The 18,441-nt window shown below is 49.9% G+C and overlaps 7 protein-coding genes across 7 annotated transcripts; 4 read left to right on the forward strand and 3 right to left on the reverse strand.

The window, feature by feature from the left end:
• Window positions 1-156: 156 nt before the first annotated feature.
• CI109_102862 (uncharacterized protein) lies at window positions 157-1,225 on the reverse strand (the record flags this gene model as incomplete). Its single annotated transcript, XM_032001252.1, has 7 exons — window positions 157-297; window positions 371-534; window positions 632-840; window positions 917-1,010; window positions 1,063-1,099; window positions 1,158-1,165; window positions 1,222-1,225. 7 exons carry the CDS (start codon window positions 1,223-1,225, stop codon window positions 157-159), a joined length of 657 nt encoding a protein of 218 aa, XP_031864142.1.
• Window positions 1,226-1,506: 281 nt separating this feature from the next.
• CI109_102863 (uncharacterized protein) lies at window positions 1,507-3,107 on the forward strand (the record flags this gene model as incomplete). Its single annotated transcript, XM_032001253.1, has 5 exons — window positions 1,507-2,102; window positions 2,164-2,245; window positions 2,301-2,749; window positions 2,809-2,905; window positions 2,961-3,107. 5 exons carry the CDS (start codon window positions 1,507-1,509, stop codon window positions 3,105-3,107), a joined length of 1,371 nt encoding a protein of 456 aa, XP_031864143.1.
• A 975-nt stretch (window positions 3,108-4,082) lies between these two features.
• CI109_102864 (uncharacterized protein) lies at window positions 4,083-5,599 on the forward strand (the record flags this gene model as incomplete). Its single annotated transcript, XM_032001254.1, has 7 exons — window positions 4,083-4,191; window positions 4,260-4,313; window positions 4,374-4,614; window positions 4,725-4,867; window positions 4,986-5,210; window positions 5,278-5,361; window positions 5,442-5,599. The coding sequence occupies 7 exons, from the start codon at window positions 4,083-4,085 to the stop codon at window positions 5,597-5,599; spliced, it is 1,014 nt and encodes a 337-aa protein (XP_031864144.1).
• Window positions 5,600-5,927: 328 nt separating this feature from the next.
• Window positions 5,928-8,318, forward strand: CI109_102865 (uncharacterized protein; the record flags this gene model as incomplete). Its single annotated transcript, XM_032001255.2, has 8 exons — window positions 5,928-6,090; window positions 6,636-6,773; window positions 6,855-6,908; window positions 7,037-7,262; window positions 7,360-7,502; window positions 7,562-7,837; window positions 7,991-8,074; window positions 8,146-8,318. 8 exons carry the CDS (start codon window positions 5,928-5,930, stop codon window positions 8,316-8,318), a joined length of 1,257 nt encoding a protein of 418 aa, XP_031864145.2.
• A 372-nt stretch (window positions 8,319-8,690) lies between these two features.
• On the reverse strand, window positions 8,691-12,190 carry CI109_102866 (uncharacterized protein; the record flags this gene model as incomplete). The annotated part of the gene is made up of 3 exons (XM_032001256.1): window positions 8,691-9,616; window positions 9,674-12,056; window positions 12,110-12,190. 3 exons carry the CDS (start codon window positions 12,188-12,190, stop codon window positions 8,691-8,693), a joined length of 3,390 nt encoding a protein of 1,129 aa, XP_031864146.1.
• A 1,620-nt stretch (window positions 12,191-13,810) lies between these two features.
• CI109_102867 (uncharacterized protein) lies at window positions 13,811-16,913 on the forward strand (the record flags this gene model as incomplete). The annotated part of the gene is made up of 15 exons (XM_032001257.1): window positions 13,811-14,004; window positions 14,093-14,164; window positions 14,231-14,249; window positions 14,310-14,344; window positions 14,414-14,599; window positions 14,678-14,771; window positions 14,818-14,863; window positions 14,913-14,945; window positions 15,000-15,065; window positions 15,130-15,198; window positions 15,257-15,548; window positions 15,606-15,962; window positions 16,023-16,217; window positions 16,284-16,826; window positions 16,883-16,913. 15 exons carry the CDS (start codon window positions 13,811-13,813, stop codon window positions 16,911-16,913), a joined length of 2,232 nt encoding a protein of 743 aa, XP_031864147.1.
• Window positions 16,914-17,082: 169 nt separating this feature from the next.
• On the reverse strand, window positions 17,083-18,248 carry CI109_102868 (eukaryotic translation initiation factor 3 subunit K; the record flags this gene model as incomplete). Its single annotated transcript, XM_032001258.1, has 6 exons — window positions 17,083-17,117; window positions 17,184-17,441; window positions 17,561-17,702; window positions 17,771-17,894; window positions 17,968-18,070; window positions 18,158-18,248. The coding sequence occupies 6 exons, from the start codon at window positions 18,246-18,248 to the stop codon at window positions 17,083-17,085; spliced, it is 753 nt and encodes a 250-aa protein (XP_031864148.1).
• Window positions 18,249-18,441: the final 193 nt, after the last annotated feature.

The raw sequence follows: 18,441 nt of genomic DNA on the forward strand, positions 1-18,441 counted from the left end.
ATTTAGCCTTGTCGGCCGAGAGACACGATGTTTGCCTGTGTCATAACGACTCAGCAAGGTGCATCGAAGGAGCGTAGGAACGCTACTCCGAGGATTATGTCGGCGTGCAGCGTGCTGAGGCCCGGGCTACGATACAATGTGCATGGCACGTCTAAATCACTTGTACAGGAACTGACAACTGTAAACTTTTTCGTCGGCATCCCAATGTTCCCAAATCGACTCTTCGTCTTCCTCTGCATCCACCATCTCCTTCGAAGGGATCGCAAACGCTATCGTCTCGTAAGGTTCCGCTGCGAGCTGTTTGTACCACACCACAGGACAGTCAGCGTGATATCGACTTGGAACACGAGGCGGAATGTCGACGACTTACCACCATATATTGGAAAGCCCTGTTTGGAATTTCCCTCCGTTGTTCGAACGCTGACATGATTCTCCGTCTTGGTCTCTCTCCAGCTTTGATCTCGGGTAGAGATACGGTGAATAACAGACCCATCCTCTGACTGACCGGTTCTCGAATCTTGATGATTTTGTAACCTATATGGAGTGAACACAGGACATTGATCAGCTTATCCCTCTGACTTTGACTGTCTGTTTCCGTTCTCGGAGATGTTGCTCGAACACTTCTACTCACCCGGTCTTCCAATCTTCACGAAAACCTTCTTCTTGACCTGCTGAGTCGCCGGTGCAGCTTGTATCATCAATGTTGCATCTTTGTTATCCCTCGCAGCTCGTCGAGCGAGGTTTGTCTGATGTTTCTTTCCTTGCGTATGGGCGAGATAGGATCCTTCGTTGACGTGTAAAGTAAGACAGAGTCGACATTCCAATGTACCCAAGTGGGTTCTGCACGACAACAATACATCAGCTCAGATGTTCACACCTCACAATACTTGAGCGACGATTAAAGGGTAAAACATACCGAAGGATATAAGGATCTTTCGCCAAATCAATAGTCTCCAAAGCGAGCTTTCGCAATCGTTCTCTTCTATCAATGGCAGTCTCCGACGCGCCCGCTGGACCGAGTCATCAGCTTCTTCATCGCTCATTCTTGTAAGCTGAACTCACCAACACCTCCACTACCCTTGTTTGCACCTGCTCGATTCTGTAAATTGAGTCAGTCGACATACCGGACCAGGAAAAGGGAAGGGGAATCGGCTCACTTGATAATCTGTGAGGCGAAAGAAATGTTAGTACAGTAACCATCTGGTAACAATGTTCACTCACCCATTCTGTGTGTTGGTCCAGGTACTTCTACAAAATCTTGAGGAGGCGAAGTCTATGTTTATATGAGGTCGAGAGAGAGTTCAAGTTGGAATGATTGCTTGGATTCCAGAGCTGTTAGTCGTTGGCGGCAAAGTCGAAGAAGACGACGGAATCAAATTTCATTCTTGTGGGAGCCCCACTCAGCACAAGTCGTCTCTCTCTCAACTTTTTTGCGTTGCATCATCATACACCTTACAACCCTCTTGGTTTGACGGATACGCTCAAATCGCATACAGAACACGCACGATGTCACTCTTTCCCTCGGCCTTCGACTCCTCCTTGCCTGGACCTTCCAAAGCACTTTCCACAACTCCTCTGCCCGGCTCGAAATCGCATAAGCGCAAACGACCTTCCGCCTCTCACGATGGGAAAGGCAAAGATGAACAACTCCTCCGTTCGACGCAGGCGAATCTCGAAAAGCTAATGAGCAAGATCGAGAAGGGAAATCTAAAGGAGAAGGAGGAGGGCAGAGAGGGTATGGGTGCGGGGATCTCGAAGAATGCCAAGAAGAAGGCGAGACAGAGTTTGGGTGGGGAATCGGAGGGAGAGGGCAGTACTCCTAGTAAAGGGAAATATGGGCAGGACGGATCGAAGAAGCAGAAGAGTACTCAAACTTCTGCATCGAACACTCCCAAATCCAAAGAACAAAAACTCCAGAAGAAGGACGGAAAATCAACCCCTGTGAAACAGTCCGGCTCGAAGCAGAAAGCTCAACCTGTCGAGCTGGAGATTCCGATGTTTTCCTCCTCGTCCGAGAAGGCAGCGATGAAGGTCGGAGGGGAAGGTAAATTGACCGAGATGCAAGCGAAGATGCAGGCCAAGCTCGAAGGTGCACGATTCAGGTGAGCTCATTAATGGACTTCCGGCATGTGACATACAGTAAGCTGACGGTAGCATGTGCAGATGGATCAACGAGCAGCTGTATTCGACACCTTCTACCGAGGCCGTCGCGATGATGAAGAAGGACCCCAAGATCTTTGCCGATGTGAGTAGATGGCTCATGATATTGTCGATTGCAGCTGACGAAGATGTGTGTGCAGTACCACGAGACACATCGCTTCCTGACAGCAGGATGGCCGTCACCTCCTCTGCCCCTTATCATCAAGCTCCTAGCCCCGCTTCCTGCCGGATCAGTCGTTGTCGATCTAGGATGCGGCGATGCAGGTCTCGCTCGTGCTCTCGTACCACAAGGAAAGATCGTACTCAGCTACGACTTAGTTGGGGACAGCGGTGTTCCCGGATCAGAACAGGAAGCGAAGACTGCCGGAGGATGGGTGGTGGAGGCGGACTTCTTGGAGAAAGTGCCTTTGCCTGGTCGACCGGGTGGGTTGGAACACACAAAGTCAGAAGAAAAGGGGAAGAAGAAGGGCAGAGGTGGGAAAGACGCTGCTGCTTCGGAAGTGGTAGATGCCGTGGTCTGTTGTTTGTCCTTGATGGGGATGAATTGGGTCGGAGGAATCTTTGAAGCTTGTAGAGTGTTGAAGCAAGGGTGAGTCAGCTGTAAAGTACACAGATTCGTGGATTCAAGCTGATAAGACTACCTATCAGCGGTTCCTTGCATATCGCTGAAGTTACTTCACGATTCATCTCGACCGAAGATTTCGTTAAGATGGTCGAATCTTTCGGTTTCGAGCTAGAAGAGCAGGTACGTTGCAAGCTTCCTCTATACCAAGCCGTATATTGACCGTCTGGTCATATAGGACTCGCCATCATCCCACTTCACACTGTTCAGGTTTACCAAGTCCGCCGACGTCCCACAAGGACCAGCGCGTGGGCAGAAGGGATGGACTGAGCGAGTGCAAGGAGGAGAGGAGATCTTGCGAGCCTGTGTGTACAAGAAGAGATAGGTTCCATGCATACATACATGCGATAGGTGACATGGAGACATCGATGTCGCGTTTGGGGTACAATGTCCCGCTCGTTGGGTGCAAAGTGATGTGTATATCAACGCTCAGCGTTTCCAGGCTACTGGTGCTCAGATCCTTCCCTAGTACAAGATGTTTGCTCCCTGTTCCGAAGGTCGTGTGACACGGTCTCGTTTCAGGTCGTTACACAAGCAGTTGCTGGTACGTTTTACAAGTTGAAGGACCGGCGACATGAAACGCTACGGAGTGAGAAGATGCTGCGGATCGAAGATTTATCGACGTTCCGTGTGACTTCGAGATCTGTTCCTCAAGTCAATCGGTCAGACTGTACCTACAGTGCATGTAGTGGTGCGAAATATGCATGATGTAGATAAACAGTCAGTCTGCGCAATCGTAATGTCAAACGAATTGTGTGGAGGCCTGATGCCAAGAGCTTCCATTCGATGATCATGACGTCATCGAGACAGGACACAATTTCCGTTTACTGTAAGTTCGGCGGTGTTCAATCTCTCCTTGTGGGATGTCATGGCCAAGTCCTGTATCCACCCTTATCCTCGCCGTGGACGCCTTCCTCCTTCCCGGTTCGCGAATGGAGATACGCCGAGACCCTTTGACCAGTGTACCTGAACATGCCTTGGCAGGCTCATACAGCATGTGGCGTGGGGAGGGGGGGAGCGGTAAATTCAGACATGTTACGGTATAAGATAGGAGAATTCGCTCCAAGCCGTTGCGGCGCGGTTTACGAATGGTGCCTTGTCTGCGAACGAATACAACAACGCAATACAGATCACCTGACAGATACTGTACTTGGGCCCCGATAGGTACAGTTGTGGTTGTAGCGATTAGCGCCATGTCCACCTATCGTGGTACATATAAGACGCTAACCAGTCGGTACGGACACTGTACGCCTTCAAATCTCATTTTTGTTAGCCTAGCTCCATAACATTTGGAACGATCATGTCGGTTAACATAACGATTGACGATACATCCCCTCTTGTCCACTATTCCAGTGGTGGGGCAGGATGGGATATACGTCAGAACGCATCGGATTCCACTTTGTACAACGGTGAGTACTACACTTAGTGGTATCATACACATCATTTGGTGCTCAAAGACTAATCGCGTTACTCGTAGGAACGTATCACAAGGCTACGTCTACCAGCGCCACCGTCACTCTTGATTTCTCCGGTAAATCTACTGTCTGTCAATAGCAACCATCGTAACGCTGACCATAGAGAATTCATTCAGGCTCTTCCATCACTGTATACGGTCGCTCCAACAGAGGCTATATAGCATCAGTCGATTCCACCCTCAATTTCTTCAACGAGTCTCTTACAGTCAAAAGAGGATCCAACGTGCTCTTCCATGCAGACGATTTAGATTTCGGCTTTCATACGGTCTATGTTGGTAATTTTGGCAACTTTGAAGGACCAGAGTTGGATTTCGAGTTGGATAGTTTCGTCGTCGGCGCAAAGATTGGGCAAGAGAAGTGAGTTGCAAGCGACACAGACATTGCCATTACTACCATTTCGCCCTCTTCGTCGTTGATGGACTCCAGTGATGATGGGTTGACCTGACTATCTTTCCTATACCCCACAGTGGTACCCTTCCATTGAAATACATCGAAAGTGATGACCCGGTCGTCAAAGGGTTTGGGAATGTGTCAACTATCGCTGGAGGTCGAAACGGAACAAGTCTGTACGCTACTGGTGCGAATTCGGGGATTAGTTTCAGCTTTACAGGTAGGTACTATAAACTCACCGCATTTCGAAACGGTCTTCGGTATGACGACTGGTGGTCTTCATGATCTATCGCTAATCTACTCTTGCTTACCCACACTGTCACTCTCCACCACCACAGGCGCATCTCTTGCCATCTATTCGCCTCCATGGAACCCCTCACTTCCCTCGCCGTCCCAGTATTCAGTCTACATCAACAGTTCTACCATTCCTCCGGGGAAAAACGACAAGCCCTTCACTTCTTACCCCGGAAGTACCAACGGTGCAGGAGAATTGAGGTTCTTTGCAAACGGATTATCAGAAGGTCAACACACTGTCGCAATTGTGAACTACCAGGGATCGTTCGGTGAGTGGCGATTGTTAGTTCATCAGCTTTGTTTGTCCCGGAGCTGATGCTCTTTGATTATCATAAGGCTTCGACTATGCGACGTACACTCGACCGGACAGATATGTCCATTACTCGAACGTCTGCTGGGCCAATTGCGCAACCACAGGTGGTCAGTCAAGTCGTCCCGTCATAAAATGGCCTCGCAAATGGTCGATCGCTGAATTCTGTTCATCTGCGTGCTGAATGTAGTGGATTCCACCAAACAACAAGGACCAGGATACGTTCAATCACAACAACCACAGCAGACTCAGAGTAGTTTTGCAACACAGCAGATTACGGCAGGAACAGGTCGAGGCATTGCGATCGGGCTTTTGCTTGCTAGTCTCATGGCGTTATCAACATTCTAGCAGTCATGGTGCGCGATTGGTTGTGTCTAATCAGCCAAACTAAGCATGGGATTGGAACATTGAGAACCTCCGTACATGTCGTACTGTACGTTCTAGATCCGGTCCCGTCATCACGAGGGTTAGATAGCCTACTCAGATGATGTATGGACTTGGTATCATGAATATAAGCCCAGGTGGATCTCTTCAGAGCTTGCATGTCACAGTCCTGGCATAGAGATATGACGCGGCGATTAGACGTAAGTCGAGTCGAGAGTGGCATGATGAGAAGTCGACAACATTACTCGAGTACGATTACTGTGTCATGTTGACCCGTCTGACGACCATTGAGATGCCATATGAACGATCAACCAATATCTATTGTTATGCATACAAAATACCAAGCTGCTACGCTGCGGATCGGAAAATTGGACAATACGCGTGCCGAACGACCACCACTAGACTAGTTCACAACGTACGACAAAAGCAATTTCATTGGTCTTCTGGGCAGGCACGTAAGTTGGTATTCTTGGAAACAATCTGTAGCAGTGTCTGTCGCCTGCGAAAAGGGAATATATAGACTCTGCTGATTGAGACCTAGTGTGTGTCGCGAGTGAGCGTTGGTATTTGGGATACTTGCCTGCTGTTCCGCACGCGGTCAGACTCAGGCACGACGGAGGAGAAACGTCTCTTAGAAGCTAGCGTCTCGTGAGACGATCATACTCTTCTCTTCACACCCTTCTCTCTCTCTCTGTACCGACCTAATCTCCAACTTTCGTGAGAAGCAAGAACTGAAACGCCACTGTCCATTTTGCACGGGAGACCTTTATTCCTGGAGTACATTAGGTGGTACCTGATGTACCCGACCGCCATAGATAACGGATAGAGTTCGAGCATGTCACACGCTGTCCTTCTACAAGGCAATTGCCCCCTCTCCATGTCATAGAACATGAGGTGCAGACAATAGTTCAACCACGGTACATACATAAACTTACGGGTTCCTTTTATCAATCTATCACTTTCCCACTTTTCTGAGATTGTTCCTATCATTGCGCAATAGTCCCTCGCCGTCGAATTGAATTCACCATCATGTCGCTCAACATTACGATCGGCGATACCTCTTCCCTGATCATGTACTCACGTGGAGGAATTGGCTGGGAAGCTCTTCAGAATGCGTCCGACTCAAGTTTATACGGCGGTACGTTGAGGCTGGCCTGGACCGAGTGATCCTTTGCTTTCAGCATGCCCGTGATACTGATGAGCTTCTATAATAATTTAGGCACCTATCATAAGACCAACGATACGGGTGCTACTGTCTCCCTTGACTTTTCCGGTGAGCACGAAGTCCACCCAATTATGATTGCCCATCAACTCATGTCTGATGTGATCTCCATCTTACCTCTCCTCTACACCCTTGTTTTCGGATCATTTTTCGACGGTTTCTCAACTTATCCTTTACAGGCTCCGCTATCACCATCTATGGTCGATCGAACAGAGGTTACTTTGCGGCGATTGACACAAATATCACCGCGCCCTACGTAACCGGGAGCAATGTCCTCTTCCATCGAGATGATCTGTCAATGGGGTTCCACACTGTAACCATTTCAAACTTTGCCAACTTCCAAGGACCGGACCTGGACTTTGAGCTGAATAGGTTTGTCGTTGGAGCCACCGACGGCTCAGACAGGTACGTTGCAACCCATCCCACAACATGATGTCTCCCCCTTCCCCATCGGATTTGCAAGAGGACTAATTTGGCCGGCTGATTTGCCGACATTGAGTAGTGATACATTGACGCAAACAATCGTTGAGAGTGACCATCCCGCAGTGAGAGGTTTTGGCAATGTGACATCCCTTGACGGAGGTAGGAATGGAACCAGTCTATATGCGAATGGTCCAGGTGCAGGAATATCGTTGAACTTTACAGGTGGGAAACATTTGCGCTTGTCTTCCCCCTGTCTGTTCGGCTCGGACAATCGTGAATAGGTCTTGACAAGCCGAGACTGATATTCTGCGAAACACTCCTCCAACTAGGCGCATCCATTGAAATTTACTCGCCACCATGGAACCCCACTTTGCCTGTTTCTTCTCAATACGCGGTTTATCTCAACAGCTCATCCATACCGCCGAGTAAAGATGACAAACCCTTCGCATCTTACCCAGGAGGTACCAACGGACATGGAAAATTGGCATTTTTCGCGAATGGTTTGCCACAAGGTCAGCACAGAGTACTGATCGTGAACGAGAACGATGGTGCCTTTGGTGAGTCCAAGCATTCACTATAGTAGACTATAGTAGAATCGTCTCTCCGGACTATGCTGCAATGTGCGCGATGTTGTATGATCTTGCTACTGGGAACCAGAGCCGCTACCCCACTGTGAATGTCGCAGTCGCTGATCTTGTGCTTCACAATAGGCTTTGACTATGCGGAAGTCTCCAAGCCAGACAGATATGCGGAATACGAATGGATGTGCTGGTCGAATTGCAGTACTACTGGTGGTCAGTCGGTCCATGTTGCGTCACACAGGAGCCCCTCCGCAATTCGCTGACATTTTATGGACCAATAACAGTAAACTCTATTAGACAGCAAGGACCAGGATATAGTCAGCCTCAACCGACAGCATCGACTCTGAAGAGTGGAACTGGTCGGATGATGGATCGCAAGACTGGCGGTTTGGGCTTCTCGGTCACCGTGATCGGTCTTTTGATGGGAGGTCTGATGATGGCGTCCGTGATTTGGTGATGTTGCGTGATCAGTATGTCTTGTGGAAGCTCATGATGATGAGATGGATATTATGCAAAAGAACAGATTGTGCGGGTAGTTCACTGTACGTGTGTACAATACATGTCGAGATATAGTATCATTCATATGTGTATGAGTGTTATATGAATATACGTATTTTTATATATGAAAGTGAGCATGAAATGCCATTATCAACAAACGGATGACACAGTCGTCCTGCCCTCAGCTCCTTTCTCAAAGTCGCTTGAACTTGACCCCAACATCCTAGCAATACACTACTAATATTACAGACAATCGCGCTCCCTCCCTCCGTGCTCCTCTCCTCCTCACCCTCTGATTGTCTCAAAAGTAGATACAATGCCCGAGGATAAATCAAAACTCAATCACCGGTCCCACACAGCATTTGCATCCATTCCGGAAATCCAACTTCCCTCTTTCCAAGACTGTTGGCGCCTCCTCCGCGCTATAAGGTGGTCTGAAACCCTTCCACCTCGAGCTCGACAGGTCTTCATCGCTGAACGGGGTCATGTCATTCTCCGTCTGGTTAGATGATGAGATACCTGCGGTGGGTGACGACGTCGACATATTATACGTTGGAAGATGCGATGCCGAAGTAGATCGTAGAGGTGTAGATGACTTGGCTCCGAAATGAACAGGTTCAGATACTGCTCGATTTGTGGCCGGGAAATACGATTCGCCAGACGTCATGGGTCGAATAACTTCCGCATGTTGCTCCGTTACCACGAATGGAGGAAGATCGACACCTCCTTGGTAGATCTCCTCCTGCTCCTCCTCCCCAGCAGATGATATCCGTCGAATTGCTTTCGAAAGACCAAAGAACGATTCTCTCTTATTCTTCTTCGAGGTGTTCTCGTCCGATGTCGAAGTCGTTGACGAGACATCGCGGGGGAATCCCCAGCCCTTCATCCTCGCAAAGTTTGGATCGGGACTTGCTGCTGGCTGCGGTGTCTCACTACCGGGCTCTGGTGACGGAGCCGTAATCATAGGTGAAGGTATATTCGCAGGGAAGAGAGATCCCTCGTCGGGCCGAGCAGTGAGGAGCAATTCGTCATCTTCAGAGTCGTCGTAATTATGGGATCTCAAAATTTGCTGTTGTTGTTGGAGTTCAGTGACCTGCGCTAGTGCGGTCTCTTTCGCTCGACGCTCTTGCTCGAGGGAGCTGGTCAGTGTGAAGAGCTGTTCTCGCATTTCGGCGATCAGTTGAGATTCGGCAGTATGCGTTTCAACGGGGTTTCGTCCGGTGGGGACTGAGGATACACTCGAGAGGCGATCTCCAACTACAATAGATTTCTGTCAGCAACCAAATCTCACGTTCATGATCATATGATACTCACGCTTTCGCACACGATCCCTTAAAACCGCAGATTCCCGTCTTTCCGTCTCCAATTTCTCCTCCAATTCCCTGCACCTCGTACGCCAAATCTCGACGTCCTCTTTCAGGGCTTCTCGCTCCATCTCCAATTCTATATGGGCATCCCGCCATTGTGCGCTATCGCCGAAGCTGGATCTTGACATCTCATTACTTGATCTGCCACCGTCTGGCACCTCAAAACGGGCGAAGGATCCGGCCTGCTCCGTATCGCTCATGGTGATCGATCCCCATCGAGGTACAGGGCTGGCTTGTTCCTCTTCCGTTTCGGTGACTTCGTTGAGGACCCTGCCGGCTCCCGTGCTGTCGATGCCGAGACCGACGAGCGTTCTAGGTCGAGGACAAGGGCGTTGGCTGTTTCGAGGGTTGCTCCACCTCGGGCTGCCAAGTGCGGAAGGACTCATGATGGGAGGAGAAACGATGTTCCCGCTACCGATGGAAAGGTCATGCGACGATGAACCGCTTCCGTCTTTCTTGTAGGATATCGAGCTTCCTCTCGATCCTGATCCTGGGGCAAATCGACGACGACCGCGTATAGTTGATGCATTCTTCGGAGTTGACATCCCGCCTGCGGGACTAGCAGACGCATTGGTTCCGGTCAGTGGCTTAGGTCGACCGCGACCGATGGTCCCGTAGCTCTTGGTCGGAGAAGTCGAACCCGCGGGAGACGCGGTGCTTGCTCGAGGAAAGGAAAAAGAGTGGATAGATTCGCTGGAGGTGTCGGCTTGACGAGGGGTCGTTGACGAAGCAGATGAGTTTAGACGAAGTTCTCGCAACCGACTGGGTGTCGGTTCGACTGCTGGAGTGGGGTCCAGCTCCTCGTCCATATCATCGTTAACGTCCTCAGGCAGCGCCTCCAGAGATCTTTCTTCTTCTTCGGATTCATCCACCTCTGCCAGAGCGCTGAGTTGGCGATTGAGGCTTGGTCGCTTCGCCATGACTTTGGAGAGCTCCGTCCCGAATCCCAAGCCTTCTTCCTTGCCCACATCCTTTTGTTGACCGAAATTGAAACCCTGCCAACGCATTTCAGGGGACTTTTCCTCGGCTGGTGGTGATGACCACGAGAATGGCGCGGCGGAGACTGATGACGGTGATGTTGACAACGAAGCGGACAACGAGGACATGTTGACTGACGAAGGCCGAGTGAAAAAGAAGTTTGAACCGGATCCGGATCCGAAAGTGCCAGACAGGGGTCTGTTTGATGAGGCAACAGAAGATGAGTCTTCGTCATCCAAATCAGGCAAGCTGATTTCGTTTATCTCTACCTCAAGAGCTGATCGCCGAGGTGGACCTCCAGTGAGCTTCTCCAACGCCTTGCGACGCGATTCCTGTCGGTCCTTCTCCGCCTCTGCACCGCGTCCAGAGGGTTCAAACTTCAGTCGCTGTCCATTGATTGGACCGCTGAGTCGAGACTTTGAGGGGCCTTGACTTGGTGAACAGGGCGAAGCAGGAGAGGACGGGTAACTGGGGGAGCTGGGGATGCCAAGGGATGTTGGTCGCGCAGGACCGAGTTTCAGATTCGGTAGAGATATCGAGTTTGATCGGGTATGAGAATGGCGCTTTCGTGCTGGAGTGGGAGGAGAAGACGGCGAGCTGGCGAAACTATTTCGAGACCGAGGACCAGAAGTAGGGGAGCCGAAATGTAATGGTGTGGGTTCTGTCAGAAGAAGACTCGGTGGACGAGAGGAAGGCGTGGAGAGTCTATTGAGATCCGCGGTATATGATGTCGGCGAAGCAAGTGGGGAAGTGCTAGGCGGGATTCCGGCGTCATGGGCGAAGAGCCCTTGTGAAGGAAGTAATGGTTGCTGTTGACGTCGCTTCGGTGGAAAGGTCGAAGCGGGCGATTTGGCACCAAAGGAGAACGCTGAAAGTCGGGCAGCTACTTGAGTATGCTCTTCATCCTCCTCATCGTCGGAACTGGCAGGTATATGTGGGGAGTTCATTAGAGGGGTTGCGGGTGTTGTGATAATCTCCTTCGGGATCTCTAGCTGGAAGGCTCCCATTACCGAGGGTCTAGACAGACCTTGGCCGAACGGAGTCCCAGAGGAAATGGCAATTGATGATCTCTGCCGTCTATGGGCCTGACTCTCCGATCGCCGATGTCTATGTCCAGATACGGGTGGAGCTATTGGTTTTGTCGGTGATTCAGGCTCCAACTCCTTCGCTTTCCCCTTGCTCGGTGTTCGCATCATTGGAAAGACGAACTGATTGACGCTCGTTTCGGTTGTGAGAGGCATGACTGAAGGTTGAGTGAACGGTGGCATAGTCGAAGACGGGAGGGAGATAGATGTTGATGCAGAAGGAGGCGCAGAGTGGTCCGAGGATCTGGATGCGCGGAAGGTTTGCAGCTGTGCACCTGTTTTAGCTCAGTCGACTTTCAAGCTACGTTTTGAAGACTTACCTTTCTCCTCGCCGAAGCCAGCTTCTGAGCCCTCTTCTCCTCCTCGGTCACTGATTCGGCCGTCGGAAGGATAAACGACATGGTGACGAGTGGTAGGGAATTGAGAAGTAAAATTTGGGTTCGCTTCAATCCCTTTGAATAAGTTGAGTGACTTCCTTTCGTTGACACGTCACAGAATTATACGTGTAGATCGTGATATGCAGTATTGGGTGGGCAAAAGAGTGTGGTGGTTTCAAAAGAGCGTGGGTGAACTGATCGAGGACGTGATGAGAGGGGGTTGATGAGATGAGAAGATGGAGTGTTGATGGGGAAGAACGCAGTATAAGTGCTGTTGTTGATGTTCGAATCTTCACCGAGAGGCCGTGTGTGGTGCACACGCGTAGACGGGTTGTGCTCAAACTGTGTGTACAGGTGACCCGTGTTGATCAAATCCACTTTGACGCGCTCGGTTCTTCTACTCCCTTCCGGGTATGGCTCCCTGTCTTTCTCACTCCTCTTATTCCTCTTGTGCTTCTCCGACAATGATCATGGACACCATCAAGGTGTGTGTGAAGCGTATAATCTGAATATTTCGGGCACGACTGTAATCAGCCTGATTGTCAATGAGCGTGGGGTGCGAGTTGGACGAGAGGGTCTGTGCGTTGAGGCGCGTTAGTATAGCGAAGATTGGACCTGAAAATGATTGACTTACCGGTCGTGGCGGAGATTGGGAATGAGAGAAGCAGGAAAGCGAGAACAACGTGCACAGGAGGTTGCAGATGTTGGTACAGTTTGATGGCAAAGAAGGATTGACTGCACAAGATAGGACGGGATCTGAAACGCGTCGTGGCGGATTGTGTGCTTTCTTCTGCCTGTCGAATGGCTAGTAATGGATATGAGACAAGATATCGACGTTGATCATAGGAATGGTTTATGATACAGAGATGAGATGATGATCCACGTATAAGTAATGTTCGTACCTATAATGCACTGTCCGAGAGGGTGAAGGCGTAGCTTACGACCCGAAGAACCCGATACGAACCTGGGAATACAGTAACAATAAGGAATCGAAAAGTCAAAAAGTCAAAAGGACGACGCGTTTCATCACGGGGCATTAATTCGATCCTGAATCAAGGGAAATCAACTCTTAAGTAAACGTGGGAACGCGTTTCTCTCCTGTAATGTTCTCGGAAGCGTGATTGTAGACTTCGTTCTTCGCTGTCACGAGCACATCCTCAACACTATTCATCCGACAAGATGGTTGAATCCTCCGCTCTGCCTGGTATGTCACTCTCGGACTGGATCTGCTTGGACATCCGTATACTCCATATCATCTCTCGTGAACCCAACGTCCTCGGTAAAGCGCGGAGTCTCCAGACCTCTTAGCTCAAAGGACCCTCTGTACTCACACTGTAGTCGAGCAGTGAGATGACGTTAGCAGGCATTGCGCTATGACCTATGACCTACCTACCTACCTTGACGACCGGAGATGACTGCTAAAGGACGTTCTCCTGCTGACCCGCCCCACTTACGCCCTCGGACACGGATAGAGCGCCAATATCCCCACAGAATTTCAACTTGGGTAATGATAATGTTTTTCGCACTGAACTGTTTCTTCTTCTTTCTTTCGTCTCCCAAAGTATACAGTGAATGTCAGAAAGCATTCACTGGCATAGATATACTCCTATCCAGCTGACCGTTCGTCCTCGACATCCATTGACTATGAGACTTCCGCCCACACCCCTTACTCCGTCTCCGAGTAGGAGTTTCCTCAAGGGGACGTCTCGTCAGCTTTTCACTTCTCCACAAAAAGACACGTCCCAGACTTCCTCGGCTTCGTCACAAGATGAAATCAGTGCGAAAGACAACAGCATATCCAGATATCTCCAGGCCCATGATATGCTCATAAACCAATTGTAAGTGCAATCAGGTCTTCTCTGACACAACAGAGCGCCTGTCAGTCGTCCGTCGAAAAAGCTGGCTGACGAGAGATCATTTCTGAAGTCCGAACGACGAAGAACTGCCTCGTCCTGCCATCTGTGTACTCGGGGCACAAAGCTCTGGCAAGAGCAGCGTGTGAGTGACTGTGGGATGTGGGATCGATTGTTAGGTGTGGTGACGCTGACATCCCTGGGAACGCAGCTTAAGCAGTATCGTTCGGGTAAGCAATTCTCCCATCATCATTTGTTTTATAAGCTGACAGCACAATCAACATTTGCAGGTCGAGTTTTACAGCGACACTCGCACGGCGACGCGGTGAGTCAGGTCGGGATCCTACTAGTTCTTCTTCCATGATTGTGTCTGACCATCGTCACTCTCACACAGCGGACCGACGGCGATTTACAGTCGTGGGCAAGGGAATGCATTCAAAGCCTCAATCAGGATTAGCACTTCCAATAAGCAAAAGATTGACTTCGCGAGTAACTTGGATAACCCTAATCTCATCAAGGACGTACAGCGCCTGGCCATGAACGAGGCAAGGCGTGAACAATCTGGTTGCGGGAAGATAAGGTAGGCATGACGCATGAACATGGCTCGAACGTATGAACATGGCTCGCTGGTGAGCTGACATGAGGCATGGTACCACAGGTCGTGGGCTATAGTGTCCTCGGTGACAGAAGAGGAGAGAATGAGCGGCTCCGATAATTGGATCGGTATCACTGATTACATAGTGGAAATCTTCGTGAGTTTTAGTCTTCTTTGAATCACTTGCTGACTTGACTCCTCAGATTGAAAGTCCAAGTGCGATTGATGTCGATATCATCGATCTTCCCGGTGAGTTTCTTATAATTGTCATAGATCCGACTGCTGACTTCATGCACAGGGATCGGTGGTCCTGATGCACATCGCGTCGCGGGTTAGTCCGACTCCAATCACTTACTCCAAACAAGATGGCACTGACTAGTTGCAGAAATGGTGTTCCGCTTCATCTCGAAGAAGCAACACATCATCTGTCATGTCTTTTCGGCGGGCTCCGGTGAGTGAACTCTCCTTACCCTTGGGCCTGTAGGCTGACGACAACACATACGTGGTAACAACAGATCCTTCTCAAATGGACCCGACTGTACAACTACAGCTGAAGCATGATCCTGCCGGAGAGCGGACTATGTGTGGGTGATCTCATGTTAGTTGAGTGAAGCATGCCAAATGTTAACCTGCTTCCTGTAGGCATCATAACACGAGGTGATCACATCGCACTTAACTCGACATTCACCGACTTGATCTCTGGGAGTGAGACCAGCTTGGGATTCGTTCCTGCTCTTGGTTGGCACCCGACGAGACTCAGAACCCCTGAGGACAAGGAGGATGAGGCGTCCTTCGAACAAGTAGAGGAGAGAGAAGCAGAGCTGTTCCGAAGGAGGGGCTGGAGGGCTCTCGCTGAAAAGGAGAACAGGAAATTCGGTATCTCAGTCATCAAGGCTGAACTGGCGAAAGCATTTGAAAGGCTTGTATCTGAGAAGTGAGTTGACAGCGCTGGGCTTCATGCTAGTATGCTAATGGTTCCTATCCATCGCAGCATCCGCGACCTGCTTCAGTCGGTGCGACGACGTCAACGGCAGCAGGCAGACTGGCTCGATGAGAACCCAGAGCTATCGAACCCTGTTGGGACGCTTCACGATGACATCATTCATGGTTTTGCGGTCGAACTGAAACGACGTGTGAACCGAGCGAATCAGCTGGGGAAGCTAGCAACACTGCTCGAGCTACAGGAGAGATTCGTGAAAGAGGTGCATAGCACGTTGCCAGAATTCGTGCCGTTTACAGCTGAGGATGTTCCGACGAATGGGTATACATCTTTCTACAAGATCCATGGCTTATCGTCGGATGGAGGTCAGAGAGTTTATATGGACGATTTCTTTGACACCGTGAAAGAGTAAGTAGCCTGATAGTAAGAAGGTCTGGCTGCTCAGCTCACTATCCCTTCCTTCCTTAGACACACCAGCAGGAGGGACCAGGGAGAAATCGATACGAAAGCTCTTATCTCTACCTTCTTGGAAAAGTACGCTGCGGAATGGCGCGAATTGGCAGTGTCCCACCTTAAAGCGCTGTGGACCGAGGTAGAAACCCTCCAATACGCTGCTGCAAAACAGGTATGTGGGAGCAACATGAATCTCGTTAATCAGATAAAGTGAGTTTCATGATTATCATCGCTGTGATTCAGAACTCAGCGTTAATGAAAAGCAAAATCAAACAGGGTGCACCTTGAAGATCTCTCCGAGGCTTCCGAGAAGAAGAGCAAGGAATTCCTTGACAACGTTTATCGAGTTACAATCGCAAGCCCGTCCCAAGTCGGCCTCGACCCCCATAACCGGTCGGTTAACCTACAGAAAAAGGCTCGTAATCACTTTCGAGAGCACTACAGCGGTCCTTCCGTCACTGAGCCTACGCCATCCGGTCCGCCCGCCACAGCGACCACTACAACCGATGGTATCGCCATAATTATGGACGATATCGCGACTCCCGAAGAAAGAGAAAGATGTTTTGATCTTCAGGCAAAGCTCACTGTGCTGATCCTGGGGAACGCCGTCGAATTCTCTACAATGGTCGGACGATTTGCCCAGCTCATGGTCTTCGACTTCACTGATCAGGTGCCGAGGGCATTGAGGCGAGCGTTCGATCTAGAAAGGGTGGAGGAAGGGGCAAGGAAGAGGGCAGGCGATCTTTTAGAGCCCGATGTAGAGACGAAAAGAGAAAGGAGAAAGAGAATCAAGACGAGGGACGATCTAAAGGAATTGGAGTAAGTCTCGCATCGTGCCCCAAACCGCCGCGTTGAAGGCTGACTGAATGCGATAGGGAACGCCTGAACGAGTTCATCGAAGAATGACGTTGAGGTATGATGGGAGAGAATGGCGTACGAGGTTATCCGCTTGGTCAGAAACGACATGTAACATATCAGTTTAGAACTAGTGACTTGATCTTGAGTTTTGTTTGTATCATATCATCCATGCATGCGCGACGCATCATATGTCTAGCACCATCCTGGGAATGTACATCTAAGCCGCAGCAGACGCAACCAACTTTGTCAATTCTGCGTCGTATTGATTGTCAGCACTATGTCATTGCAGAACTTCATGGATGCGATGGTTGCACTCACGGTTCAATTGGACGTTCTCCTTCACAACACCGGCCTTGACGTCGTTATCACCGTTCTTGGGAATGATAGCGGTCTCACCCTCGACCGACCATCCGACCTGACGTGCCCACTCTCCAACCTTGTCGGTAGGGAGATCGAGCCATCTTGAGAGCTGAGTGAGTGAGATTCTAGAGAAACATGATGCGGCAGAGGTGGAGAAGATGAGTCTCAGGGAGTCGATGTATGAGGCGAATTGGGAGATGTATCGAGTTCGGATGACTAGTGGATGAGGATGTTAACGATGCGTCAATACCGTCCCGTGGTGTACTCGAGGAGGGAGGAGGTGGTAAGGGATCGTGTGGGACCAGAGGGAAAGAGAGACTGTAGTTTTAACTCACTGTTGGCAGCCTCAGAATCACCGTTGAATTCTGCCCAGAACTTTGTGAATTGACATGTCCGGCTCAACTCGTGCAAGTTTTGTAAATAAGGCATGACAACGACAAGTGACTCGTCATCCGATTCGATATCGTGGAGGATGGCCTATCGAAATATATAAGTCAGCGATAGTTAGGCGTCATTGCACTGGTGAGAGTGGTCCAGCAACTCACGAGAGGCTCTCTGAGAACACCGAGAGAGAGGTTGAAGTCCGGTCCGTGGACTGTCGCAGCGAGTGATTTGAGGAGAATGTTGATGATAACGTCGGGGTTACTGTGTTGGGGGTTGAATTGGTACCTACGAAAAAGGATACATAGTCAGATCAATGCCTATCTCTTAGAAGGATGGAGACGAGAATGAGCTAACTGACAATTTGAGGATGGCAAGGTTGGCGAGGAGGTCGTAATGTCCTTCTTTGACTTGAGACGCGAGGTATTCCTCCATCAAAGGCAAGTTGGTGGGGTTATATCGGTCTAGACATCGAAGCATAACACATCATCAGCATTGCCCGCCCGTGCGAACAGGAAGGAGAGCTAGTAGAGAGGTCAACGTCAACTCACCAACACCGTGAATGAGCTCGTGAATGACCTCTGCTCGAGTCTCGGGTGAGTGCCATTGGGCAAGTGATTTTGTAGGAACAGCTGCGGTCATCTTGTCGGATTTTGTTTTGGAAGGGAGATCGTTTGGCTGTTCTGAAGCGAAAGTTGAACGTCTCAACAAAGTGGTCAGTCGAGTAAAGGATGGACAAAAGAGGTTCGAATTCGATGAAAACGACCTGTTAGCACGTGGCTTTATCACCCTCATTCACTCTCTTCGTTGGAATAATTACGCCACGTCATGTCAC

Source organism: Kwoniella shandongensis, chromosome 5, assembly GCF_008629635.2.
Source record: "Kwoniella shandongensis chromosome 5, complete sequence".
Taxonomy (NCBI): domain Eukaryota; kingdom Fungi; phylum Basidiomycota; class Tremellomycetes; order Tremellales; family Cryptococcaceae; genus Kwoniella; species Kwoniella shandongensis.